Genomic DNA, 24,535 nt, shown 5'->3' on the forward strand with positions numbered 1-24,535 from the left:
CTCCTGGAGCTTCCAGTAGGCCCTGTACGAAGAGCCCTGTAAGGAATTCTAGCAGGACCTCCTTTGCCTATTAGGCCACACACCCCTGATGTGGCCAGTCCTCCTGGAGCTTCCAGTAGGCCCTGTATGAAGAGCCCTGTAAGGAATTCTAGCAGGACCTCCTTTGCCTATTAGGCCACACACCCCTGATGTGGCCAGTCCTCCTGGAGCTTCCAGTAGGCCCTGTACGAAGAGCCCTGTAGGGAATTCTAGCAGGACCTCCTTTGCATATTAGGCCACACACCCCTGATGTAGCCAATCCTCCTGGAGCTTCCAGTAGGCCCTGTATGAAGAGCCCTGTAAGGAATTCTAGCAGGACCTCCTTTGCCTATTAGGCCACACACCCCTGATGTGGCCAGTCCTCCTGGAGCTTCCAGTAGGCCCTGTATGAAGAGCCCTGTAAGGAATTCTAGCAGGACCTCCTTTGCCTATTAGGCCACACACCCCTGATGTGGCCAGTCCTCCTGGAGCTTCCAGTAGGCCCTGTACGAAGAGCCCTGTAGGGAATTCTAGCAGGACCTCCTTTGCATATTAGGCCACACACCCCTGATGTAGCCAATCCTCCTGGAGCTTACAGCAGGCCCTGTATGAAGAGCCCTGTAAGCTCCAGGAGGATTGGCTACATCAGGGGTGTGTGGCTTAATATGAAAAGGAGTTCCTGCTACCAAAAATACCCCTGATTCAAGGTATGAGCTTTCATGTGTATGCACACTTCCTCCAATATCTGAGGCCAAGCGCATGCACATGAAAACGTATACCTTGAATAAAACTTTGTTGGTCTGAAAGGTACCACTGGACTCAAAACTCTGTTCGCTACATTGGTTTAATTCACTGGCCACTGGTGGGCAGGGCTTTTTTTTTTACAGCAGGAACTTCTTTGTATGTTAGGCCACACACCCCTGATGCAGCCACTCCTCCTGGAGCTTAGAGTAGGCCCTGTACGAAGAGCCCTGTAAGGAATTCTAGCAGGACCTCCTTTGCATACTAGGCCACACCTCCCTGATGTAGCCAGTCCTCCTGGAGCTTAGAGTAGGCCCTGTACGAAGAGCCCTGTAAGCTCTTGGAGGATTGGCTACAGCAGGGGGGCATGGCCTAATAGGCAAAGGAGTTCCTGCTACAAAAAAAGCTCTGGTGGTGGGAACTTGGAGAAATTATAGAAGCCGAAGTGCACTCTTTGCATCCAGACAGGAGACGACGGCGGTCATTGGGCTGAGAAGGCCGCGGAAGGAGCGGGAACCTCCCCGTGGCTGGCGCCCCGACTTTCACTGACCCGTGGAGTGCTTCCGCGTCCTCTCGGCGTCTTTATACAGGGACCCCATGATATCGCCCATTGACTTGGATATTCTCATCTCGTGCTGCTTGCTGTTGTTGGGCTGCAGGGACTGGAAACGACACAAAAGGAGAGCTGGTGAGCACCGCTGTCCGTACGGAAGGAGGGTTCATGCGCTTCAGACTTTCTGGGGGAGTCTCCCAGGGGAAGGAGAAGGAGGGGAAGGAGAAGAAGAAGGAGGAGAAGGAGAAAAAGGAGGAGGAGGAGAAGGAGAAGAAGGAGGAGAAGAAGAAGGAGGAGGAGGAGGAGGAGAAGGAGAAGGAGGAGGAGGAGGAGAAAAAGAAGGAGGAGGAGAAAGAGGAGGAGGAGAAGGAGGAGAAGAAGGAGAAGGAGGAGAAAGAGAAGGAGGAGAAAGAGGAGGAGGAGGAGAAGGAGGAGGAAAAGGAGGAGGAGGAGGAGAAGGAGGAGAAGGAGGAGGAGGAGAAGGAGAAGGAGGAGGAGGAGAAGAAGAAGGAGGAGGAGAAAGAGGAGGAGGAGAAGAAGAAGACCGCAGATTTATACCCCACACTTCTTTCTGAATCAAAGTCTCAGAGTGGCTTACAAATCTTCTTTATCTTCTTCCCCCACAACAGACACCCTGTGAGGTGGGTGGGGCTCAGAGGACTCTCACAGCAGCTGCCCTTTCAAGGACAACTCCTGCGATAGCTATGGATGACCCAAGGCCATTCCAGCAGGTGCAAATGGAGGAGTGGAGAATCAAACCCAGTTCTCCTAGATAAGAGTCTGCACACTTCACTACACCACATGTTTTTCATCGCAGGTATGTGGGGCTCCCGCAGGGCTGATTTTAATTGGGAAAGGTGCACGTAGGGAGGAGAGTTCAAAACAAAACGCAACACATTTTCCCGTGTGCTGTGGTCCTGATTCAAGCCTGCCTCCCGGATGCCTGGAGATTAAAATTAAAAACAAAGAACAAAAAACACCCCCGTGCTTGGAGTTGCACACTTGAGAAGACTTTTCCACCCAAAGGGTCATTAATAGGTGGAATTCACTGCTGTAGGAAGTGGTGGCGGCTGCAAGCATAGACAGCTTCAAGAGGGGATTGGATAGACATATGGAGCAGAGGTCCATCAGTGGCTCTTAGCCACAAGGTCTAGATGGAACACTCTGGGACAGTGATGCTCTGACTTCTTGGTGCTTGGGGGGGAACAGTGGGAGGGCTTCTGGAGTTCTAGCCCCACTGATGCAACTCCCAATGGCCCGTGGGTTTTGGCTACTGTGTGACACAGAGCGTTGGAGTGGATGGGCCATTGGCCAGGTCCAACATGGCTTCTCTTATGTTCTTATGTGACACAGAGCATTGGAGTGGATGGGCCATTGGCCAGGTCCAACATGGCTTCTCTTAGGTTCTTAGATGATTTGGTGGGGTTTCATTGCATTGTGTGGGGTTTCCATTTGAAATAGCAGGCTGCCTTGCATCCCAAGGGAAAAGATGGGGTATAGATATTTTAATAAATAAATAAGCTTCTGTTGTCTCAAACTGTGCCAAATGATGGGAGATGCAGAGCTTCTGATGTTTATAACATTCACTTTTTAAAATGGTGGGAGCTCTGACCATGAAACACCCAGGATCTCATCACCTCGGAAGGAAGGAGTGCAATTCACTGCTGCAGGAAGTGGTGGCAGCTACAAGCATAGACAGCTTCAAGAGGGAATTGGATCAGCATATGGAGCAGAGGTCCATCAGAGGCCATTAGCCACAGCTTATCGTTGGAACTCTCTGTCTGGGGCAGTGATGCTCTTTATTCTGCGTGCTTGGGGGGAAACAGTGGGAGGGCTTCTAGTGTCCTGCCCCACCGGTGGACTTCCTGATGGCACTTGGGGTTTTTTGGCCACTGTGTGGCACAGAGTGTTGGACTGGAAGGGCCATTGGCCTGATCCAACATGGCTTCTCTTCTGTTCTTATGTGACACAGAGTGTTGGACTGGAAGGGCCATTGGCCTGATCCAACATGGTTTCTCTTATGTTCTCTTATGTCTTCCCTTAATTGTCTATTTTCTAAACTGAAAAGTCCCCAACTCCTCAGCCTTTCTTCCATGGGCTGGAGCATGCTCGAAGGTTTCCAGTCGCTAACCAGCACGTTAGCAGGAGGCAGTGACCTTTCAAACAGCAGTACGAAAGAAAGGATTCCAAAGTTGAGCAATTTCTTTCTTTAAAAAGAGAACCCCAAGTGGCCAATTCCTAGAGCCGCCCTCCGCAACAGCCTGACCTACTGATACACAGATAAAGCATCAGAGCGTTTCTGCTCTGGGCGACAATAACACCATATTTGCATTGTACACAATTGAATTTGAAAAGAGAGAGAACTGAGCCACTCACATTTGTTTTCCTTGGAGTTTTCACAAACACTCTCAGGCTCTTGAGAGAAGGGCTGAGATCCAAGTGTTCCACAGCCCGGTCCAAGTCTTCCTGCGTTTTCAGAGGGATCAAGAGCTGGAAAGAAAGGTTGAACAAACACCGACTATGCAGCTGAGTTACAAACAAGAGCAAAAAGAGAGGAAACAGCAGAGCCTGTGGGGGCTTGGGAACGGCGGGCATCGAACCCGGGACAGCGTTAGGCAGCCTCAGAGGGCCAGAGGAAAACAGAAACCAAACACCTGGGGCCTTTGGTCTTTCCTTCCAGTTCCCCCCCACCGCGAGGAATGGGGCAGAGTTATCAAAACAGCGGCCTACGATAGGAAAAGCACCAGGAATCGCTAATTCGGCCACGGGGGAGACCTACATGTCAAGAATAAAAAAACTTTGGGGGATGGGATCCCAACGATAGGGGCGATGTAGCAGTGTGGAGTGTGTGTGTGTGTGTGGGGGGGGACACCGGAAGACGCAGGATTTCAAGTGCAGCACCCAGAAGATTGTTTTTTTAAAAAAGAGATGGCAGTTGTCAAAGGGCACACAAACCTGGCACAAGAACTGATCCAACTAACTCACAAGAGGCTGCCCGTTGTGACTCTGTAGGAGCCACTGATCTGAGTCTGCCCCCTTCCAATGAAGAACAGAGAACTAGTCTTCACCCCCCAGAAGTTCATGGAGACTGCTTACTTAAAAAAAAAAAATCTTCGTCTCAAGATGGCAACTGTCAAAGGGCACCTGAATCTGCCACAAGGACTGATTCAACTAACCGACAAAGAGGTTGCCTGTTGCAACTCTGCAGGAGTCACTGGTCCAAGTTTGGGGAAGGGAGGAGCTTCAGCAAGGTACAGTGCCATAAAGTATACCTTCCAAAGCAGCCATTTTCTCCAGGGGAACTGATCTCTGTAGCTTGGAGATCCCTTGTAATTCTAGCAGATCCCCAGCAACTATCTGGAGGTTGATCAAAGCCGGCAAGTATTACACTGTCTTTCAGTTTGCAAAAATATATTATAAGGATTGTGTACAACACATAACGAACAATACAATGATGATAGAGACCAGCGGTGCTAGGGCCTTTTAAAGTAACAGAAACCCCAAGGAGGCCAAAACCCCCCCATCTCCAAATGAATAGATATAAGTCCAAACTTGGAAATAGTCCAACTGAAATTCACAAGGTGGGTGCTCCTGAGGAGTGTAGCTTCAACGCAGCCGCTTTCTTAAAAAGACGTCGCTCTAGATTTTGATGACGTTTCAATTCTTTCTTCAGTTTGACGGCTTAATTATTTCAGAACCCTGTTCTACATTCTCTAACCACAGCATTAAGCTTCTCACTTCACTGTGAGCATCGGGCTCTTTCATTATGGCGCCTACTCCATAGGCTCCAATTAAGAGACGTCTTTTTAAGAAATCAAAATCTAGAGAGACGTCTTTTTAAGGAAGCGGCTGCGTTGAAGCTACACTCCTTGGGAGCACCCCCACCTTGTGAATTTCAGTTGGACTATTTCCAAGTTTGGACTTATATCTATTCATTTGGAGATGGGTTTTTTTGGCCTCCTTGGGGTTTTCTGTTACTTTAAAAGGCCCCAGCACCGCTGGCCTCTATCATTATCATATTGTTTATTATGTGCTGTACCCAATCCTTGTAATATATTTTTGCAAACTGAAAAACGGTGTATTACTTGGTGGCTTTGATCAGTCTACTAATTGCACCAAGTGCCCTTCAAGCAGCACATTTTCTCAAGGGGAGCTGATCTCTGCCATAATGAAAGAGCCCAATGTTCACACTGAAATGAGAAAGCTTGATGCTGTGATTAGAGAATGTAGAACAGGGTTCCTAAATAATTAAGCCGTCAAACTGAAGAAAGAATTGAAACGTCATCAAAATCTAGAGAGACGTCTTTTTAAGGAAGCGGCTGCGTTGAAGCTACACTCCTCGGGAGCACCCCCACCTTGTGAATTTCAGTTGGACTATTTCCAAGTTTGGACTCGTATCTATTCATTTGGAGTCGGGGGTTCTTTTGGCCTCTTGGGGTTTTCTGTAACTTTAAAAGGCCCCAGCACCGCCGGCCTCTATCATTATCGTATTGTGTATTATGTGCTGTACATAATCCTTGTAGTATATTTTTGCAAACTGAAAAACGGTGTAATACTTGGTGGCTTTGATCAGTTGACTAATTACACCAAGTGCCCTTCAAGCAGAAGACTACCTGGAGGTTGGCAACCCCACTTCTTGCATCAGCCACAGACTGAATAAGTGGTCTTGGGCAAGCCCTTCCTTCACTGCAGCTATAATACGAGGTGGGTGGTGGTGGTAATAACAGCTACTCTTAACTGTGATGTGTTTTTTGAGATGTGAATTTTGAGCTGTGGTGCTGGAGAAGACTCTCGAGAGTCCTTTGGACTGCAAGAAGATCAAATCAGTCAGTCCTAAGGGAAATCAACCCAGACTGTTCCCTGGAAAGTCAGATGCTGAAACTGAAGCTCAAATACTTTGGCCATCCAATGAGAAGGGAGCACTCCTTGGAGAAGACCCTGATGCTGGGAAAGACAGAAGGCAAAAGAAGAAGGGGACGGCAAAAGATGAGATGGCTGGGCAGCGTTACTGATGTAACAAACACGAATTTGAGTAGACTTTGGAGGATGGTGGAAGACAGGATGGCCTGGCGTGACTTGGTCGCAAAGAGTCAGACTCCACTGCGCGGCTGAACAACAACAGCTCTTAACTGGATAATCCAGGCTAGCCCAATCTTGTCAGATCTTGAGCGCTTAAAAGAAGACCCCCCCCCCACCTCTGCTTGTCTCTTGCCTTGAAACTCTTATGCCCGTTGGCTGCAGCCTGCTGGCCTTTCCCGCCACCGAGAGAGGGTTCTTGCAAGGATTACCTCGATAATGCACGACGAATGCTTCGGATACTTCTAATTCATCGCGCAAACACAACGTTAAAAAAATTACCACGACCATGCCAGGCTGGCTCTCTCTCGAATGTGTGAGACAAGAGTCTCCCCTCGCCCCCCTCTGTTTCAACTGGGGAAGTTTCTGAATTGGCTTTCCCCTGCAATGCACGCAGCTTGGCTCTCTTACTCAAGTGATCTGGAATGATTTGCTTTCCAGCACCTTGACTGCAGTGGGGGTGGGGTGGGGGGCTCTTTGCTATCGGGCCACAAGAGTCTTCCTTCCATTACGGTTAGAATTGAGTCCAACAGCACCTTTGAGGACAACAAGATTTAATGGAGGGGGGGGGGCTATAAGCGTTCCAGCCAAATTTCCTTTTACTAGTATCTGACGAAAGCAGCTTTGACTCTTGAAAGCTCATACACTAAACACCTTGGTCTGAAAGGCTACTGGACTTGAGAGCCGGTTTGGTGAAGTGGTGAAGTGTGCGGACTCTTATCTGCGAGAATGGGGTTTGATTCCCCACCCCGCACCCCACTTGCAGCTGCTGGAACGGCCTTGGGTCAGCCATAGCTCTCGCAGAGCTGTCCTTGAAAGGGCAGCTTCTGTCAGAGCTCTTTCAGCCCCACCCACCTCACAGGGGTGGGGGAGGAAGGGAAAGGAGACTGTGAGCTGCTCTGAGACGCTGAGACTTGGAGTGGAGGGCGGGATATAAATCCAGTATCATCATCCTTCTTCTTCTATTACTACTACTACTACTGCAGACCAATACAAATACCCTCTGAAACTACTTTAATTGTGTTGAAGGATTAAACGCAATGGTCTTTTTGTCCCTTTGGGGACTCCATAATCCCCATAAACATGTATCCACACATCCGGTTCACCTTCCCTGATAACGCTGCCTGCTTTCCTCTGCCTCCCGCCACCTGAAAAAGCACAGGGCTTACATTTTGTACTAGGATGTTTTCACTAGCCTCATTCTGTCCTGGAATTTGGTTCTGGTCCCTTGGGGGCCATTCCAAGGCCTCTTCGACCACCACTCCCTCCCCCAACCGCCCCCCAGATTCATGCAAGCTGTCCCCAAATCCTTTCTGCTTGGGATAAAAATGTTCTTGCAAGTTTCTGAGTTTCACACTCTCCTCCCACTCCACAAAGTTCCACGGGCGCCCGTGCCCAAGACGCTGGGGTGTGGTGGCCCTTGGCACACTGTTTAATTTGGCTTTCGCCGACTGCCCGAATCTGGCAAACCGGGCTGGGGTGCTGTCTGCCATTTTGGCTGGTGTACACGCGGACATTCTCTACCAGACACCAGCCTAAATATAGACCCACGTAAACCGGAGCAGAGTTGGCAGATCCCTGGCTCAGGGAGCAGGGCGAAGTTTTCCTGCTGCCGGTACACTGAAGAGCGAGCCAGGGGAGCTCGTTGCCAGAGAAAGGAAGACATCTTTGTTTTGTTTTGCCGACTGCTGAGTCATCGCTTTGAGAGGCCCTGAGCTGAGCCAAAGGCTGCGAAGAGAGTGAAGACCGACATAACGTTTCAGAGAGGTGGGGACGGCTCGGTAGCTTCGTGGCAGCCTTCCAAAGAAGCAGAAAAGAGCACGAATCCAGTGGCACCTTGAAGACGAACGACATTTGTGGCAGGGGAGGACCTTTCGGGAGTGAGCGGTGACTCCCAAAAGCTTCTCCTTCGCCACAAATGTCGTTAGTCTTGAAGGAGGAGGACGAGGAGGAGCAGAAGAAGAAGGGGAAGATATTGGATTTATACCCCGCCCTACACTCTGAATCTCAGAGCAGCTCACAATCTCCTTTCTCTTCCTCCCCCACAACAGACCCCCTGTGAGGTGGGTGGGGCTGAGAGAGCTCTGATAGAAGCTGCCCTTTCCAGGACAACTCTGCAAGAGCTACGGCTGACCCAAGGCCATTCCAGCAGCTGCAAGTGGAGGAGTGGGGAATCGATCCCAGTTCTCCCAGATAAGAGTTCGCACGCTTAACCACTGCACCAAACTGGCTGGGAGGTAATTGTGAGTTTCCTGCATTGTGCAGGAGGTTAGACAAGACGACCCTGAAGGTCACTTCCAACTCTATGATTTCAGGATTCCACGATTCTAAGGGCCTTTTCACACTTACCGGTGGAAACCGGAAGGGAGTCGGTATTGTGCCGCCTTGCAGTAATCCGAGACAGGGATGGGAGTTTTCAGATACATGTTTTTTTTCCCGGTAGGGTTCCGTGTTTGAAGCAAGCCATTTCACACTGTTCCGCTTTTATCTCGCTTCCACCAGCGCAAGCCGTTTGCGACTGCCGGCACGCGTTCTCCGGCTTTTTTTTTTTTTTTTTGGAACATCGGGCAAAGATCACTATAGCGCTATAGCGACGTATCACAACAGCACCACAATAGAGATGGCTAGGCTCCATTGAGATAAGTTACCAAGTTTCAGCAGCAACGATCTCTGGCATCTTAATGGAACCCAGGCATCTCTATGGTGATGCTGTTCTGATACATCGCTATAGCGCTCTAGCGCTTAGCCCGACGCTCCAAAAAAAAAAAAAAGCCAGCGATCGCATGCTGGCGGGCGAAAAAGGGCGCGAAAACTGCTCCCGGATTAGATACTGGACATTTCACACAGCGCCCCATACCGATTTCAACCTGGAAGGAGGGGTTGAAAACTGGAAGAAGCTGCTCTTTGTTAGTAAAGACTCAGGCATGCCTCACTACCGGGACAGCCACGGGACTGTGTGAAAAGGTGACAGTATTCTGGTAGCAGCCAGTTACTGAGTCAGGTCTGTCTGAAATGCCAGCAGAAACCTGTTACTGTTCAGTAACTGACCAGCTTCCATACCGGAATACATAGGCTGTGTGAAAAAGTTCTAAGTCACTGCCAGTCTGAGCAGACAATAAGGGCTCTGATGGACCGAGGGTCTGATTCAGTAGAAAGCAGCTCCAAGCAGCAAAGTACCTCATTGTTGGCATAGTGCAAATCCATCATCTGTCCGAACGCGTCCATTACTTTCTGCAGAACTTCTTTGAACTTGACCGGCCTCTGGAACTGGATGATCCTGAAACAACAGGCAGGCCAAGGTGCCGTTTTAAGCTTTCTTCTGATGAAGGAGGGACGACTACTTGCATGTAGGGAAACAGAAACCAGGTACAGGGGTGGCCAACGGTAGCTCTCCAGATGTTTTTTTGCCTACAACTCCCATCAGCACCAGCCATTGGCCATGCTGACTGGGGCTGATGGGAGTTGTAGGCAAAAAAAAAACATCTGGAGAGCTACCCTTGGCCGCCCCTGAGGTATGCCAAAACGGCCCACCTTGTGACCAGTGTTCCCTCTAAGCTGAGTGAGCGTGAGCTAGCTCACAGATATTTAGCCTCCAGCTCACACAATTTTTCCTTCGCTCAGGAAGGATGACCCCAGAGCAGACTAATTGATGCAGGAGCTCACAACTTGAATGCCAGTAGCACACAAAGGAGAACTTTTGCTCACAAGGCGCTTAAAGGGAACAATGGCTGGGGCTGATGGGAGTTGTAGGCAAAAAAACATCTGGAGAGCTACCGTTGGCCACCCCCGATTTAGAGAGATATCAGGATATCCCTTCTTGACGACAGCACAGCTCAGACAGGGAATAGGCTATTGAAACGATGTCTGAAGCGGAGAGAGGGGAGGGAAACAGCTCTTGTGCCCTCTCCGCATTGGAAGGCTCAAAGACGTGGGCTTCCACCGGAAATGGCAAAATGACACATCGGAAGAACGGAGTGTGGGTTTTTTGGGGATTTAACAAAGCCCTGCCAAAAAGACCTGGACCGATTCTCTACTAGCCTCGTCCTGGTCTCACGCTACTGTTCTCCGCAGGGCTTCCGTCCGCCCCGGGACTGTAACTCATTCCGCCTCTTTCACACGGCAAGCAAGATCCTCTAAAAAAACCGGTTTCTGCCTGCTGCGCGAAAGAGGCAGAGTGAGTTGCAGCCCCGGGGGGGGGGGCAGCTGGTGCGGAATGGAACGGACTTCGCTAGTGGGGGATCAGTCCCGGACTTCTGAAACTTCAGGGTCGTACCTTTTCTCTCCGTCATGTTCAAACTTGATCCTGGCATTCCGCAACTGGAGGGGGAGAGAGAAACAAGCAAACCGTTAGCCACAGGGCTGCCATAGTGAAGGGGCGGCGTTAGGAGAAGCTCCTGGTTCGAATGTCGCCTCTTCTACAAGCTCACCGGGGGCCCTTAAAAATGCCCTGGCCTCACAGCCTCTGTCTCAGCCCCATCTGCGATATGGGGGATAAGAATCCTGGCCTCTCTTACAGGGCTGCTCCAAAGATCTCGTAAGGGGAGGGACAGTGAAGGAAGCCATTCGGACCTTCAGAGAGCATCTCAAACAGAGAAGAAGCGCCCAAGGGACTGTCTTGGGTCTGCCGCACTCTCAATGCAGTTGCTATTTCCTCCACTGAGGGTGAAAGGAGATTTCCCCAGATGAACTTCATTGTCACTCTGGAAAGGTCCTCCTTGTAAGTCAAAACCAGAACATCTTTACTGTTGATGAGAATTGTTAGACCTCCCCTAACAGTCTTAACTCCCAACAAGGTATTAGTTGCTTCAAGGCACCAGCAATGTGGAACGGTGGCTCAGTGGTAGAGCATCTGCTTGGGAAGCAGAAGGTCCCAGGTTCAATCCCTGGCATCTCCAAAAAAAGGGTCCAGGCAAATAGGTGTGAAAAACCTCAGCTTGAGACCCTGGAGAGCCGCTGCCAGTCTGAGAAGACGATACTGACTTCGATGGACCCAGGGTCTGATTCAGTATAAGGCAGCTTCGTATGTGCATATGTTCAAGAAGGGAGCGGGGATTAAACGCTGCAGCAAGGCCAAGACAATGATTCATCATGTGCATGTATGATTTTCTTTTTTGCACTGCAGAAATCGGTGGTTTTCAGACTGGTCAACATTCACGGCCTGCACTTCCAACCCCCCCAGATAGCCTAGGCAAGCTCAGTCTCATCAGATCTCAGAATCGAAGCTTCTGACCCTGGCAGCTGCGTGGAATGGAGACCTCCAAGGAAGATCAGAACTGGGATGCAGAGGGAGGCAATGTATCAAGGCCCTTCTCTGAATGTCTACGCTCCACTAGGGGTCACCAGGAGCCAACCGTGACTTCCAGGCACGTCACGTGCACGTGGGCGCCCATCCAAGACATAGGATGACCACACCAAGGGGCTTTCAAGGCAAATGAGAAGCAGAGGTGGTTGGCCATGGCTTTCCTCTGCAGAGACTTCCTTGGTGGTCTCCCATCCAAGACTTATGGGGACCCCAGCGAGGACTTTTCAAGGCAAGCGAGAAGCAGAGCTGGTTGGCCACTGCCTCCCCCTGCAGAGCCTTCCTTGGTGGTCTCCCATCCAAACACCAACCCCACTTCGCTTCTGAGATCAGGCCGCATCACACTACCTTCCCTCGCCCGACACGGCTGCCCTCCTGAAATCATTGACGTGGTTTGTCTTCCTCTCCTGCCCTTTCTCCGGGGAGCTGAGAGCACACCGTGGGGCTCCCCCTCCCTTTTCTCCTCACAACGGCCCTGCGAGGGAAGCCCAGTCGAAGGGGAGGGAGAGAGTCGGCGACGAGTCTGAGACCATCCAGTGAGATTCGAGAGCGGGACAAGAAGCCGAACCCAGATCTAGCCCAGCTGATATCCCGCGATACTTTATTTATTTATTTATTTATACATACCTTGATTTATATCCCGCCCTTCCCACCGGAGTGGCTCAGGGCGGCTTACAACATATAAAACTTACATAGGTTTGGAGAGCCAGTTTGGTGTAGTGGTTAAGTGTGCGGACTCTTATCTGGGAGAACCGGGTTTGATTCCCCACTCCTCCACTTGCACCTGCTGGAATGGCCTTGGGTCAGCCATAGCTCTGGCAGAGGTTGTCCTTGAAAGGGCAGCTGCTGTGAGAGCCCTCTCCAGCCCCACCCACCTCACAGGGTGTCTGTTGTGGGGGAGGAAGGTAAAGGAGATTGTGAGCCACTCTGAGACTCTTCGGAGTGGAGGGCGGGATATAAATCCAATATCTTCATCCACCTCACAGGGTGTCTGTTGTGGGGGAGGAAGGGAAAGGAGATTGTGAGCCGCTCTGAGACTCTTCGGAGTGGAGGGCGGGATATAAATCCAATATCTTCTTCTTCTTCTTCTTCTTAAAAACAATTACATAGCAGCAATTAAAACAGTAGATTAATAAAACATAAAAACCAGCGGTCTGTCAGAAAGCACTCTAGCTCCATCCGAAATTCCCAGTGTCGGTTAGTTAGAGGCCAGCCGGAAGAGGACTGTCTTGCAGGCCCTGCAGAACTGCCCTAGGTCCCGCAGGGCCCTCGCCTCTTCCGGCAGCTGGTTCCACCAGTAAGGTGCCGTTATCGAGAAGGCCCAATCCCTGGTAGATTTCAAACGGGCCTCCTTTGGCCTGGGGATTACAAGCAGGTTTTGCGAACCCGATCTCAGTACTCTCTGGGGAACGTGTGGGGAGAGACGGTCCCTAAGGTAGGCAGGTCCTAGGCCATACGAAAGGGGCCCATACAAGAACGGGGCTGCGGTGCCAGCATGCTGCTATTAATAGATGTGCCGTTTTTAAATAAGAAACACAAAAAAAATAAATAAATTACAATCTCATCTTCCTCCCTCCCTTTCCTTTCAGAATGGAAAATACACACACACGCTCGCTATCCTGGAACAAGCACAGCTTGGAAAGATTAGCCCCACACTGCCCTGTATCGAAAACGGAGAATTCCTAGAGGAGCGAGAGAGTGACGTCTCTTCCTGAAAACGCTCCTTATCTTTCGCTGGAGCTTTACCCAGAGCGTGAGCTGCAGTTTCCATACTCCCGTCCTAAATAGCCAGAGAGGTGTTGTTTAACGGAGAGAATATGTGAGCAATCCCCAACAGAGCCTTTGTTTTGCTTTAAAAACGTCCGCATCGATCATCAAGAACCCGCAAAACGCATGCGGAATGCGTAGGGGACGGCTGAGCTGGTTGTCGCTCTCCTCTGTGGGCCCACCTTCCCACACAACTTTTAGAGCGTTAGGACTCTTTCCCTCTCCCTTGAGCTGTGTTGGTAGCCAGCCCTGCAAACAGGTGTGAGAGGACGACAATATTTAAAGCGGCGGCCGCTGATGCTTCTCTAAGGGTTTGTGTTATGAAGTCCTCATGTAATGTCCAGATCTGCCACAATTGACTTTCTATCCCAGGAGGGTTGAACTCATTTGTTATGAGGGCCAGATCTGACATAAATGTGACCTTGTCGGGTCAGGCCTTTATACACAGACAAACACACACACACACACACACACACACACTGAGCCTAATCCACCTCATTGGCTTGTTGAGCCTCAGCCAACAGAAGGAAGAGAGGAGGAGAACAAGATGATGATGATATTGGATTTATATCCCGCCCTCCACTCCGAAGAGCCTCAGAGCGGCTCACAATCTCCTCTACCTTCCTCCCCCAAAACAGACACCCTGTGAGGTGGGTGGGGCTGAGAGGGCTCTCACAGCAGCTGCCCTTTCAAGGACAACCTCTGCCAGAGCTCTGGCTGACCCAAGGCCATTCCAGCAGCTGCAAGTGGAGGAGTGGGGGATCAAACCCGGAGAGCCAGTTTGGTGTGGAGAGCCAGTTTGGTGTAATGGTTAAGTGTGCGGACTCTTATCTGGGAGAACCGGGTTTGATTCTCCACTTGCACCTTCTAGCATGGCCTTGGGTCTGCCATAGCTCTGGCAGAGGTTGTCCTTGAAAGGGCAGCTGCTGGGAGAGCCCTCTCAGCCCCACCCACCTCACAGGGCGTCTGTTGTGGGGGAGGAAGGTAAAGGAGATTGTGAGCCGCTCTGAGACTCTTAGGAGTGGAGGGCGGGATATAAATCCAATATCTTCATCTACCTCACAGGGTGTCTGTTGTGGGGGAGGAAGGTAAAAGAGATTGTGAGCCGCTCCGAGACTCTTCGGAGTGGAGGCCGGGATATAAATCCAATATCTTCATCTACCTCACAGGGTGTCTGTTGTGGGGGAGGAAGGGAAAGGAGATTGTGAGCCCCTCTGAGACTCTTTGGAGTGGAGGGCGGGATATAAATCCAATATCTTCATGTACCTCACAGGGTGTCTGTTGTGGGGGAGGAAGGTAAAGGAGATTGTGAGCTGCTCTGAGACTCTTCGGAGTGGAGGGCGGGATATAAATCCAATATCTTCATCTACCTCACAGGGTGTCTGTTGTGGGGGAGGAAGGTAAAGGAGATTGTGAGCCGCTCTGAGACTCTTAGGAGTGGAGGGCGGGATAGAAATCCAATATCTTAATCTTAATCTTCTCCCAGATAAAGAGTCCGCGCACTTAACCGCCCCACCAAAAGGGCCACGAGAACTAAGCACTGATGCGACCCTTCCTTCCCTCCTTCTCATGACCTGCCTACGTTCACTGAGTAACGTTTTATCAGGCCCTAAACCAAGGGAAAGACACATTATTTACCTATGCATTTCCGCAGGGAAAGGGACCGGAGGTTATTTCCTAGCCGTGGACATCCGAATCGGCCTTATAAAGCACCAGACCCTCATTCCATCAGCCTCTGCCGGGTCTCAGGTAAAGGAAGCTCTTTCCTCACACCTATTTCCTGAGATCCTTCAACTGGAGACGCTGGGGATTGAACCTAGGACCTTTTGCACGGCAGGCCTACGCTCTACCACTGAGCCACAGCCCCTCCAGAATGCTGATTCTCATTTTCAGCTCTGATGACCAGCTGAAAGGTTGCTGCGGCTTCCCCAAGCGCCTTCTGTTCCCTTTCCCTCAGATTTCTGACTGTACGTCTCTGGCTATGCGACTGAAGAGGAAAAAGTTAGGAAGTCAATGGTGGGGTGTTGAAAATGATGCGTATGCAGGGGTGGATTCTAACAGGAGCTCCTTTACATATTAGGCCACACACCCCTGATGCAGCCAATCAGAGCTTTTATTGTAGCAGGAACTCCTTTGCATATTAGGCCACACCCCTCTTATGTAGCCAAACCTTTGAGAGCTCACAGGGCTCTTAGTACAGGGCCTACTGTAAGCTCTTAGAGGATTGGCTACATCAGGAGGGTGTGGCCTAATATGCATAGGAGTTCCTGCTACAAAAAAAGCCCTGTAGCCAATCCTCCAAGAGCTTACAAAAAAGAGCCTTGTAAATCCTTGGAGGATTGGCTACATCAGGGGTGTGTGACTTAATATGCAAAGGAACTCCTGCTAGAATTCTACCCCTGCGTGTATGACTATACCTTCGGGTGATTCGCTGTTACTTCCTACCAAGAAGCACACTAGGGTCATCTTTCAAGCCAAACCTTGGTACCCAAAGGTCGGCTGAGCGGTCAGGTAACGTTTACAATTGATTTTTAAATGCAAAATTTATCTACCCAGCAGACATGAAATACGTGACAGCTAGCACTAACTGACGTGAAACAGGCCTGCATATATACTTGTGTCGGGTAACAATATGCTATGCTCACTGTAACAAAGATGGATCCAAGTAGTCAGTCATGTTGGTCTGAAGCAGTAGAACAAAATAGGAGTCAAGCTGCCCCTTTGAGACCAACTTAGTTTTATTCAGAACATAAGCTTTCATGTGCTCTCTAAGCACACTTCAGCAGACCAGGAATCCGGTACAGTGAGCAAAGCCACACATAGCTGGTAGTCAGTGGCTCAGCATGCAAACTGGTACAAATTTAAGATCCAATGACAGTTTGGTAAAATTATCAGGTAGGGAGTGGTTTAGAATGCAAAATGGTACAAATTTAAGATTCAATGACAGAATAGTAAAATTAAGAAATTGAGCAAACCTTTGATCTGAGTAGCATGAGCATGCAAAAGCAATAAAACATTAATATGTCAAAATGTGAGAGTGTCTGTTAATGACTATATTGTATTAAGCCTGAGTCAAAAGGAAGGTATTTGTATCTCAGAAGATTTCCCATCCAACTAATTTACCTTTTAACATGTAACATACATATAGTTTGCCATTAGGAGAAAAATACATGAAAATCAGTGGGAGATGGGTTCATATCTGAACATATACTGAACCCATCTCCCACTAATTTTAATGTATTTTTCTCCTAATGGCAAACCATATGTATGTTACATGTTGAAAGGTAAAGTAGTTGGATGGGAAATCTTCTGAGATATAAATACCTTCCTTTTGACCCAGGCTTAATACAATATAGTCATTAACAGACAATCTCACATTTTGACGTATTACTGTTTTATTGCTTTTGCATGCTCATGCTACTCAGACCAAAGGTTTGCTCAATTTGTTAATTTTACTGTTCTGTCGTTGAATCTTAAATCTGTACCATTTTGCATTCTAAACCACTCCCTACCAGATAATTTTACTATACTGTCATTGGATCTTAAATTTGTACCAGTTTGCATGCTGAGCCACTGACTACCAGTAACAAAGATGATAAGTCCCACGGGGTGAGCCCATGCTAGCAGCCAGAAAATCACAGAGTCCTTCCTGGATATAATCGCCAATTGGAGGGCTTTTTTTTGTAGCGGGAATTCCTTTGCATTTTAGAGCACTACCCCCCCATCTGGCTCCACCCCCAATGTTGCCTGGCTCCAGCCCCAAAGTCCCCAGATATTTCTTGAATTGAATCTGGCAACCCTATCAGAGGCTGAAATGTTACCTTGCATATGCAACAGCTGTGTATGTCAGGATGCCACCTGCTTGGGGTTTCGCCGGGAGGGGGAGGGGGGGCAGCTGTGCCCTTTGTGTGATGTTTGTTGGTCTCTCAAAAGCACCAGGTTCGCCGCTGGAGAAAACGGAATGCTGAACCAGACGGACGCCCAGGTCAACTGACGAAGAGAGCTGTGTTTCTCAAAAGCTTACACTACAATAAAATGTGTCAGTCTTCAAGGCGCTCTTGGTCTCTTTACTATTTTGCAGTGACAGACAAACACGGCTAAGTGCTCTGGATCTCTGCCCAGGTCACAGTTTCCCTAGGACACACACACGCATACAAACACACACACACAAAAAAATCCTAGGCCAACCCTGGATAGGTCACCATACCCAGTAAATTTGGACTTCTGGGTCACCGTACTGAAAAAGTCAGGAACCATTGGTACTGGCCACATTCCCTGTCCCTTGACCAATGCATTTTTTCCTGACCATTTTTGTGACATATGTGATTGGAATTTTGTTCAATATATGCAGTTCTGGCTTGGCTCATTGGAGCCTGCAAGACTGAGCTTGGGGACTGGGGAACAACGGGCAGTAGGATCCAAATCCCTGCTGCCCTACACCAATCACGGGCCCCCTGCTGGTGTGAATGGTCCAATAGCATGCTAGCGCTGGAACCCTGTGTGTATCTAGAGTCGGCCCAGTCTTCAGTCTTTGAGTGCAACCCTAAATTATGCTGTTCACTATCACCTCGCCTCTTCATTGCGTGGAACCCACTATATCAGGGGTGGCCAGCGGTAGCTCTCCAGATGTTTTTTGCCTACAACTCCCATCAGCCCCAGCCAGCATGGCCGATGGCTGGGGCTGATGGGAGTTGTAGGCAAAAAAAAAAGATATCTGGAGAGCTACCGTTGGCCACCCCTGCACTATATTATAATTTTTGTTACAGCACAGACCTATTTGCTTGTGGCAAAAAAGGAAAGAAAAGCCCTCTCTGGTAATTGCCCAGAACTGGAAATCTATCTCCCTACCTTCTGAAAGGCAATGGTCTCTGAAGGTATGGGATATAATTACAATGGACAAAATTGCTTATTTACAACAGTCAAAGCCTGGCTCAATTTTGTGGGGAAACGGTTTCCTTTTCTCAATCCACCTCAATCTACCTTATGCAAACTGCCTCAAAAATATTTAAATTTTGCTTGTTATTAATCAGTGTGTTTGTGTGACTCTAAACTTTTGATGCACCTTGTGCCCCGTAGATTACAGTTCTTTTCCTCTTGTTAGATTTTATTTTCCTCACTATACAAATGGATAGCTGCTCACTATTTTTAAATACTTCCGTATTTTTTTTTCGTATATGTCATTTTCTTGTATTGTTGTAAGTTGAGGTGTGTCTAAATAAAATTGGATTTTAAAAAAAAAGGGCCCTCTCAAATCATTCTGTTTCACGTGGTTTGCAGAAAGGTAGTGGATAACCTATTCCGAACACAACGGGGATTTGTTAGCTGCAGAAATCTGAAAAAAAGTAGCGAGGTACGTGTGGATTTTGAGCGACAGAGGGAGAGAGGGAGAGAGAGAAAGAGAGATGAACAAAGCAGGAGTCAAGTTTCCCCTTTAAGACCAACAAAGTTGTATTCAGAATGTAAGCTTTCATGTGCTAAAAGCACATTTCAGACGAAGGAATAAGGTACAGTGGACTGAAACAGATGTAGTCGGTGAGTTCATCAACTACATTTCAGCTCACTGTGCCTGATCCCCTCAACTGAAGAAGTGTGCTTTTAGCACATGAAAGCTTACGTTCTGAATAAAACTATGTTGGTCTTAAAGGTGACCTTGACTCCTGCTTTGTTCAGCTGCTTCAGACCAACACGGCCGCCCACTTGGGTCTATCTACAGAGAGAGAACAAAGCAACAGACAAGTGCGCCTTTAAGACCAACTAAGTTTTATTCAGAATGTAAGCTTCTGTAGGTAACTTAGTCGGTCTTAAAGGTGCACTTGTCTACTGCTTTCTTCAACTGCTCCAGACCAGCACGGCCGCCCACTTGGGTCTATCTACAGAGAGAGAGGGGGGGGGGCATTTTTCGCAGATCAGAACAACTCTGTTTAGGAACAACTTGTTGCTGGAAATCGAAGAGGGGAAAAAAGGATGACTGCATCCTTTTTGCTCCGGCCTGAACAATAACAACAACAGTGACTTCCACTGGCCAGGGGCCAAAGGAAACAGGCTGCCTGCCTCACATAACAGCGCTTGGCCGGCGAGGAGAGAAAGGCGGGCGAGCCAGATGCGCCACAAAGCCTGCACCAGCCTCACCTTCCCCTTCTTGCCAGTGTCCAGATACAACAGGGCTCGGAAAAAGAGGCCCAGAGATCATCTTCTGGGGGGGGGGGGAGGAGAGGAGAAGCAAAAGGAAAATGGAGCACAGCGCCGTGTTGTTAAGAGCAGCGGTCTTCATTCCTCTTTGCCCAGTTTCTCCTTGGAAATGATAGAGGTTGACAAGATTATGCCTGGGATAGAGAAGGCAGAAAGAGAAGTCCTTTTCTCCCTTTCTCACAATACGAGAACTCGTTGGCAATCAATGAAATTGCTGAGCAGTCGGGTTACAATGGATAAAAGGAAGTACTTCTTTACCCAAAGGGTGATTAACATGTGGAATTCACTGCCACAGGAGGTGGCGGCAGCTACAAGCGTAGCCAGCTTCAAGAGGGGATTGGATAAACAGCAGAGGTCCATCAGTGGCTATTAGCTACAACGTATTGTTCGAACTCTCTGAATGAGGCAGTGATGCTCTGTATTCTGGGTGCTGGGGGGGCACTGTGGGAGGGCTTCTAATGTCCTGGCCCCACTAATGGACCTCCTGATGGCACCTGGGGTTTTTTGGCCACTGTGTGACACAGAGTGTTGGACTGGATGGGCCTTTGGCCTGATCCAACATGGCTTCTCTTATGTTCTTATGTGACACAGAGTGTTGGACTGGATGGGCCAATGGCCCATCCAGTCCAACACTCTGTGTCACATAAGAACATAAAAGAAGCCATGTTGGATCAGGCCAATGGCCCATCCAGTCCAACACTCTGTGTCACATAAGAACATAAGAGAAGCCATGTTGGATCAGGCCAGTGGCCCATCCAGTCCAACACTCTGTGTCACATAAGAACATAAGAGAAGCCATGTTGGATCAGGCCAATGGCCCATCCAGTCCAACACTCTGTGTCACAGAAGAACATAAGAGAAGCCATGTTGGATCAGGCCAATGGCCCATCCAGTCCAACCCTCTGTGTCACATAAGAACATAAGAGAAGCCATGTTGGATCAGGCCAATGGCCCATCCAGTCCAACACTCTGTGTCACATAAGAACATAGAAGAAGCCATGTTGGATCAGGCCAATGGCCCATCCAGTCCAACACTCTGTGTCACATAAGAACATAAGAGAAGCCATGTTGGATCAGGCCAGTGGCCCATCCAGTCCAAAACTCTGTGTCACAGAAGAAAACAAGAGAAGCCATGTTGGATCAGGCCAATGGCCCATCCAGTCCAACACTCTGTGTCACATAGAGAAGCCATGTTGGATAAGGCCAGTGGCCCATCCAGTCCAACACTCTGTGTCACATAAGAACATAAGAGAAGCCATGTTGGATCAGGCCAAAGGCCCATCCAGTACAACACTGTGTCACACAGTGACCAAAAAACCCAGGGGTCATCAGGAGGTCCATCAGTGGGGCCAGGACACTAGAAGCCCTCCCACTGTGCCCCCCAAGCACCCAGAATACAGAGCATCACTGCCCCAGACAGAGAGGCCCAAAGATAAGCTGTGGCTAATAGCCGCTGATGGACCTCTGCTCCATATGCTTATCTAATCTCCACTTGAAGCTGTGTATGCTTGTAGCCGCCACCATCTCCTGTGGCAGTGAATTCCATGTGTTGATCACCCTTCGGGTAAAGAAGGACTTCCTTTTATCCATTCTAACCCGACTGCTCAGCAATTTCATGGAGTGCCCACGTGTTCTCGTATTGTGAGAAAGGGAGAAAAGTACTTCTTTCTCTGCCTTATCTATCCCATGCATAATTTTGTTGTGAGCATACGATGGCCTTGCCAAAGAATAACTGAAGTGGGTGTCTGGCCAGCCTCCTTGCTGGTACACAAGGCAATTAGCAGTGTTCTCAGCTATGCCAGCCAGGCCAGAACGTCTTGTAAAAAGGGTGATGAAATCCCATCACTGGGCACAGACCGATACTCCCTGGAGAGACGGCTGAGAGAGCTGGGTGTCACCAAAGCTCTCAGAGATGATGATGATGATGACATTGGATTTATATCCCGCCCTCCACTCCGAAGAGTCTCAGAGCGGCTCACAATCTCCTTTCCTTTCCTCCCCCACAACAGACACCCTGTGAGGTAGATGAAGATATTGGATTTATATCCCGCCCTCCACTCCGAAGAGTCTCAGAGCGGCTCACAATCTCCTTTCCCTTCCTCCCCCACAACAGACACCCTGTGAGGTAGATGAAGATATTGGATTTATATCCCGCCCTCCACTCCGAAGAGTCTCAGAGCGGCTCACAATCTCCTTTCCCTTCCTCCCCCACAACAGACACAATGTGAGGTAGATGAAGATATTGGATTTATATCCCGCCCTCCACTCCGAAGAGTCTCAGAGCGGCTCACAATCTCCTTTCCCTTCCTCCCCCGCAACAGACACCCTGTGAGGTAGATGAAGATATTGGATTTATATCCCGCCCTCCACTCCGAAGAGTCTCAGAGCGGCTCACAATCTCCTTTCCCTTCCTCTCCCACAACAGACACCCTGTGAGGTAGATGAAGATACTGGATTTATATCCCGCCCTCCACTCTGAAGTCTCAGAGCGGCTCACAATCTCCTTTACCTTCCTCCCCCACACACAACAGACATCCTGTGAGGTAGATGAAGATATTGGATTTATATCCCGCCCTCCACTCCGAAGAGTCTCAGAGCGGCTCACAATCTCCTTTCCTTTCCTCCCCCACAACAGACACCCTGTGAGGTAGATGAAGATATTGGATTTATATCCCGCCCTCCACTCCGAAGAATCTCAGAGCGGCTCACAATCTCCTTTACCTTCCTCCCCCACAACAGACACCCTGTGAGGTAGATGAAGATACTGGATTTATATCCCGCCCTCCACTCTGAAGAGTCTCAGAGCAGCTCACCATCTCCTTTTCCCTTGTAACAAGAAGTTCAGGAAAAGTTGCAGGGAAGAACTCGCTGCCGCAGGAAAGTGTTAAGCAGCTGTCTTTTCCACTGGATTTCTCCAGCAAGCCTCTTCCAATCCACCCGCCCCCACCCCACCTCCGACACACACACACCATCATTCTTTCAGCAAACACACGTTCAGAAACAAGAGATCATGCCTATATCTTGCCAGAAACAATATTCACATGTGGCGCTAACCCCATCCTGGTCTCCATGACCCTCAAACTGTCAGGAAGCCGGGGCATCCCCGTAAGGTGCCCGTGGAGGAATCAGATTCAGACAACTCAAGCAAGTGAGCCAAGCTGCATGTAACTCAAGAAAGGTGCTCACACTCCACTGCAAACCGACAGCAGAGAAAGACAACGCTTCCTGAAGAATCATTCAACTGCCAAGCGTCTGCAACCCAGAACAACTTCTAAGGGGTTTGGAGTTCTGCGTCACCTGCCTAAACCCCACAGAAGGAAACGCCTGGAGGAGACTCACCTGTTTGTTGGAGTGGACATGGCTTTTGTTCCTGTGGCTGTCTAAGAAGCCTCCGCATTTGCCCAGAGCGGCCAAGTCCTTCATAATAGAGTTGAGTGCTTCTTCTTCGTCTGGAAAAGGAAGAAATTAGGTAAGTAGATGTGATGCTTCTTCTTCTTCTTCTTTTTAAAAAAAGCCCTGACTACTGCATCTTTCTTCTGGCTACATTCAACAACATCTGTTACATCTCCAGCCTTTTGGGGGCCTTGTGAGTGCCTTTGGAATTCTAACACAGGGCAGCGAGAGCAACTACAAAATGGCTGCCACAGAAGGAGGAGCCAGATGCACACAGACACACAGAGGGAGCCTGGGTGCAAGGGGCGATTTAAAAATATATACCGGGAAAGAAAAATGAGAGAAAGTAAAACCAACCTTGTGGGGATAGCTGCTTCCAAAGCAACATTTTTCTTTTAATGCACACAGCCAATCAGAAAGCCTGCTGGGCAAAAGCCGCACCTGGCCACACCCACTTTCTAGAAACACTCGGTGGACATCAGCCACTACGGTGGGACCCCTCTGTTAAGCAATATGGGCTCTTCTCGTTGCTGATTAGCCCAGGCATGATTCCCCAGGAGCTAATCAGGATGGATTTGAGGGACCATAGCTCAGTGGAAGAGCCTCTGCCTGGCATGCAGAAGGTCCCCGATTCAATCTCCGGTTAGAAAGGACCAGGCAGGAAATGATGGGAAAGACCTCTGCCTGAGATCCCAGGAAGCCACTGCCGGTCTGAGTAAACAAGACTGACTGATAGACCTTGATAGGGTCTGGTTCAGTATAAAGCAGCTTCATGAGCATGATGAAGAGGAGGAGGAGGAGGAGAAAGAGAAGGAGGAAGAGGAGGAGGAGTAGAAGAAGAAGAGGCGGTGGCAGTGGTAAGAATTATCAGTATCAGCAGAAGGGAAGTTGTGCTAGGATAAACACATTGATCAGGCACAGAGGGAAGGCATTAGACTGGGGTGGCCAAACTTGCTTAAGTTAAGAGCCACATAGAACAGGGGTGGCCAAGGGTAGCTCTCCAAATGTTTTTTTGCCTACAACTTCCATCAGCCCCAGTCATTGGCCATGCTAGCTGGGGCTGATGGGAGTTGTAGGCAAAAAACATCTGGAGAGCTACCCTTGGCTACCCGACATAGAATAAAAGTCAGATGTTTGAGAGCCTTGAGACATGAATGTTAGATGTTGGGAGGGATGGATAGATGGATGGATGTGGAAAGAAAGCAACTTTAAATGTATTCTTGGAGAGGTGATTTAAAGAGAGAAATGCCTTCTCCAAGCTGTCTGACAGGGTGGCGGTGGGTGGATTCAAGAGCCACACAGTACATATGAAAGAGCCACGTGTGGAGCTCAAGCCACAGTTTGGCCAACCCTCCCTTAGACTCTCATCCTAAATTACAAAATCCAGGTTCTGCAATTGGAAGTGGACCCAAGCAATTAGATAGATAAATATATTTAATCTGAATGTGTCTCGTATTTATACGCAATTTGTATTCAAATGGCTTTTAATGCACTTTAGG

At 49.1% G+C, this 24,535-nt stretch overlaps 1 protein-coding gene across 1 annotated transcript in view; it reads right to left on the minus strand.

Moving 5' to 3' along the window:
- Positions 1-24,535, minus strand: part of LOC132578128 (mitogen-activated protein kinase kinase kinase 3-like) — an 81,828-nt gene that overhangs the window by 23,920 nt on the left and 33,373 nt on the right. The window contains exons 2-6 of the mRNA XM_060247983.1: positions 22,983-23,092; positions 10,662-10,705; positions 9,566-9,665; positions 3,689-3,802; positions 1,310-1,421 (exon numbers count right to left, since the gene is read on the minus strand). Of these exons, the coding sequence (XP_060103966.1) occupies positions 1,310-1,421; positions 3,689-3,802; positions 9,566-9,665; positions 10,662-10,705; positions 22,983-23,092 (480 nt within the window). The remainder of the gene's footprint in view (positions 1-1,309; positions 1,422-3,688; positions 3,803-9,565; positions 9,666-10,661; positions 10,706-22,982; positions 23,093-24,535) is intronic.

Source organism: Heteronotia binoei, chromosome 10, assembly GCF_032191835.1.
Source record: "Heteronotia binoei isolate CCM8104 ecotype False Entrance Well chromosome 10, APGP_CSIRO_Hbin_v1, whole genome shotgun sequence".
Classification (NCBI taxonomy): domain Eukaryota; kingdom Metazoa; phylum Chordata; class Lepidosauria; order Squamata; family Gekkonidae; genus Heteronotia; species Heteronotia binoei.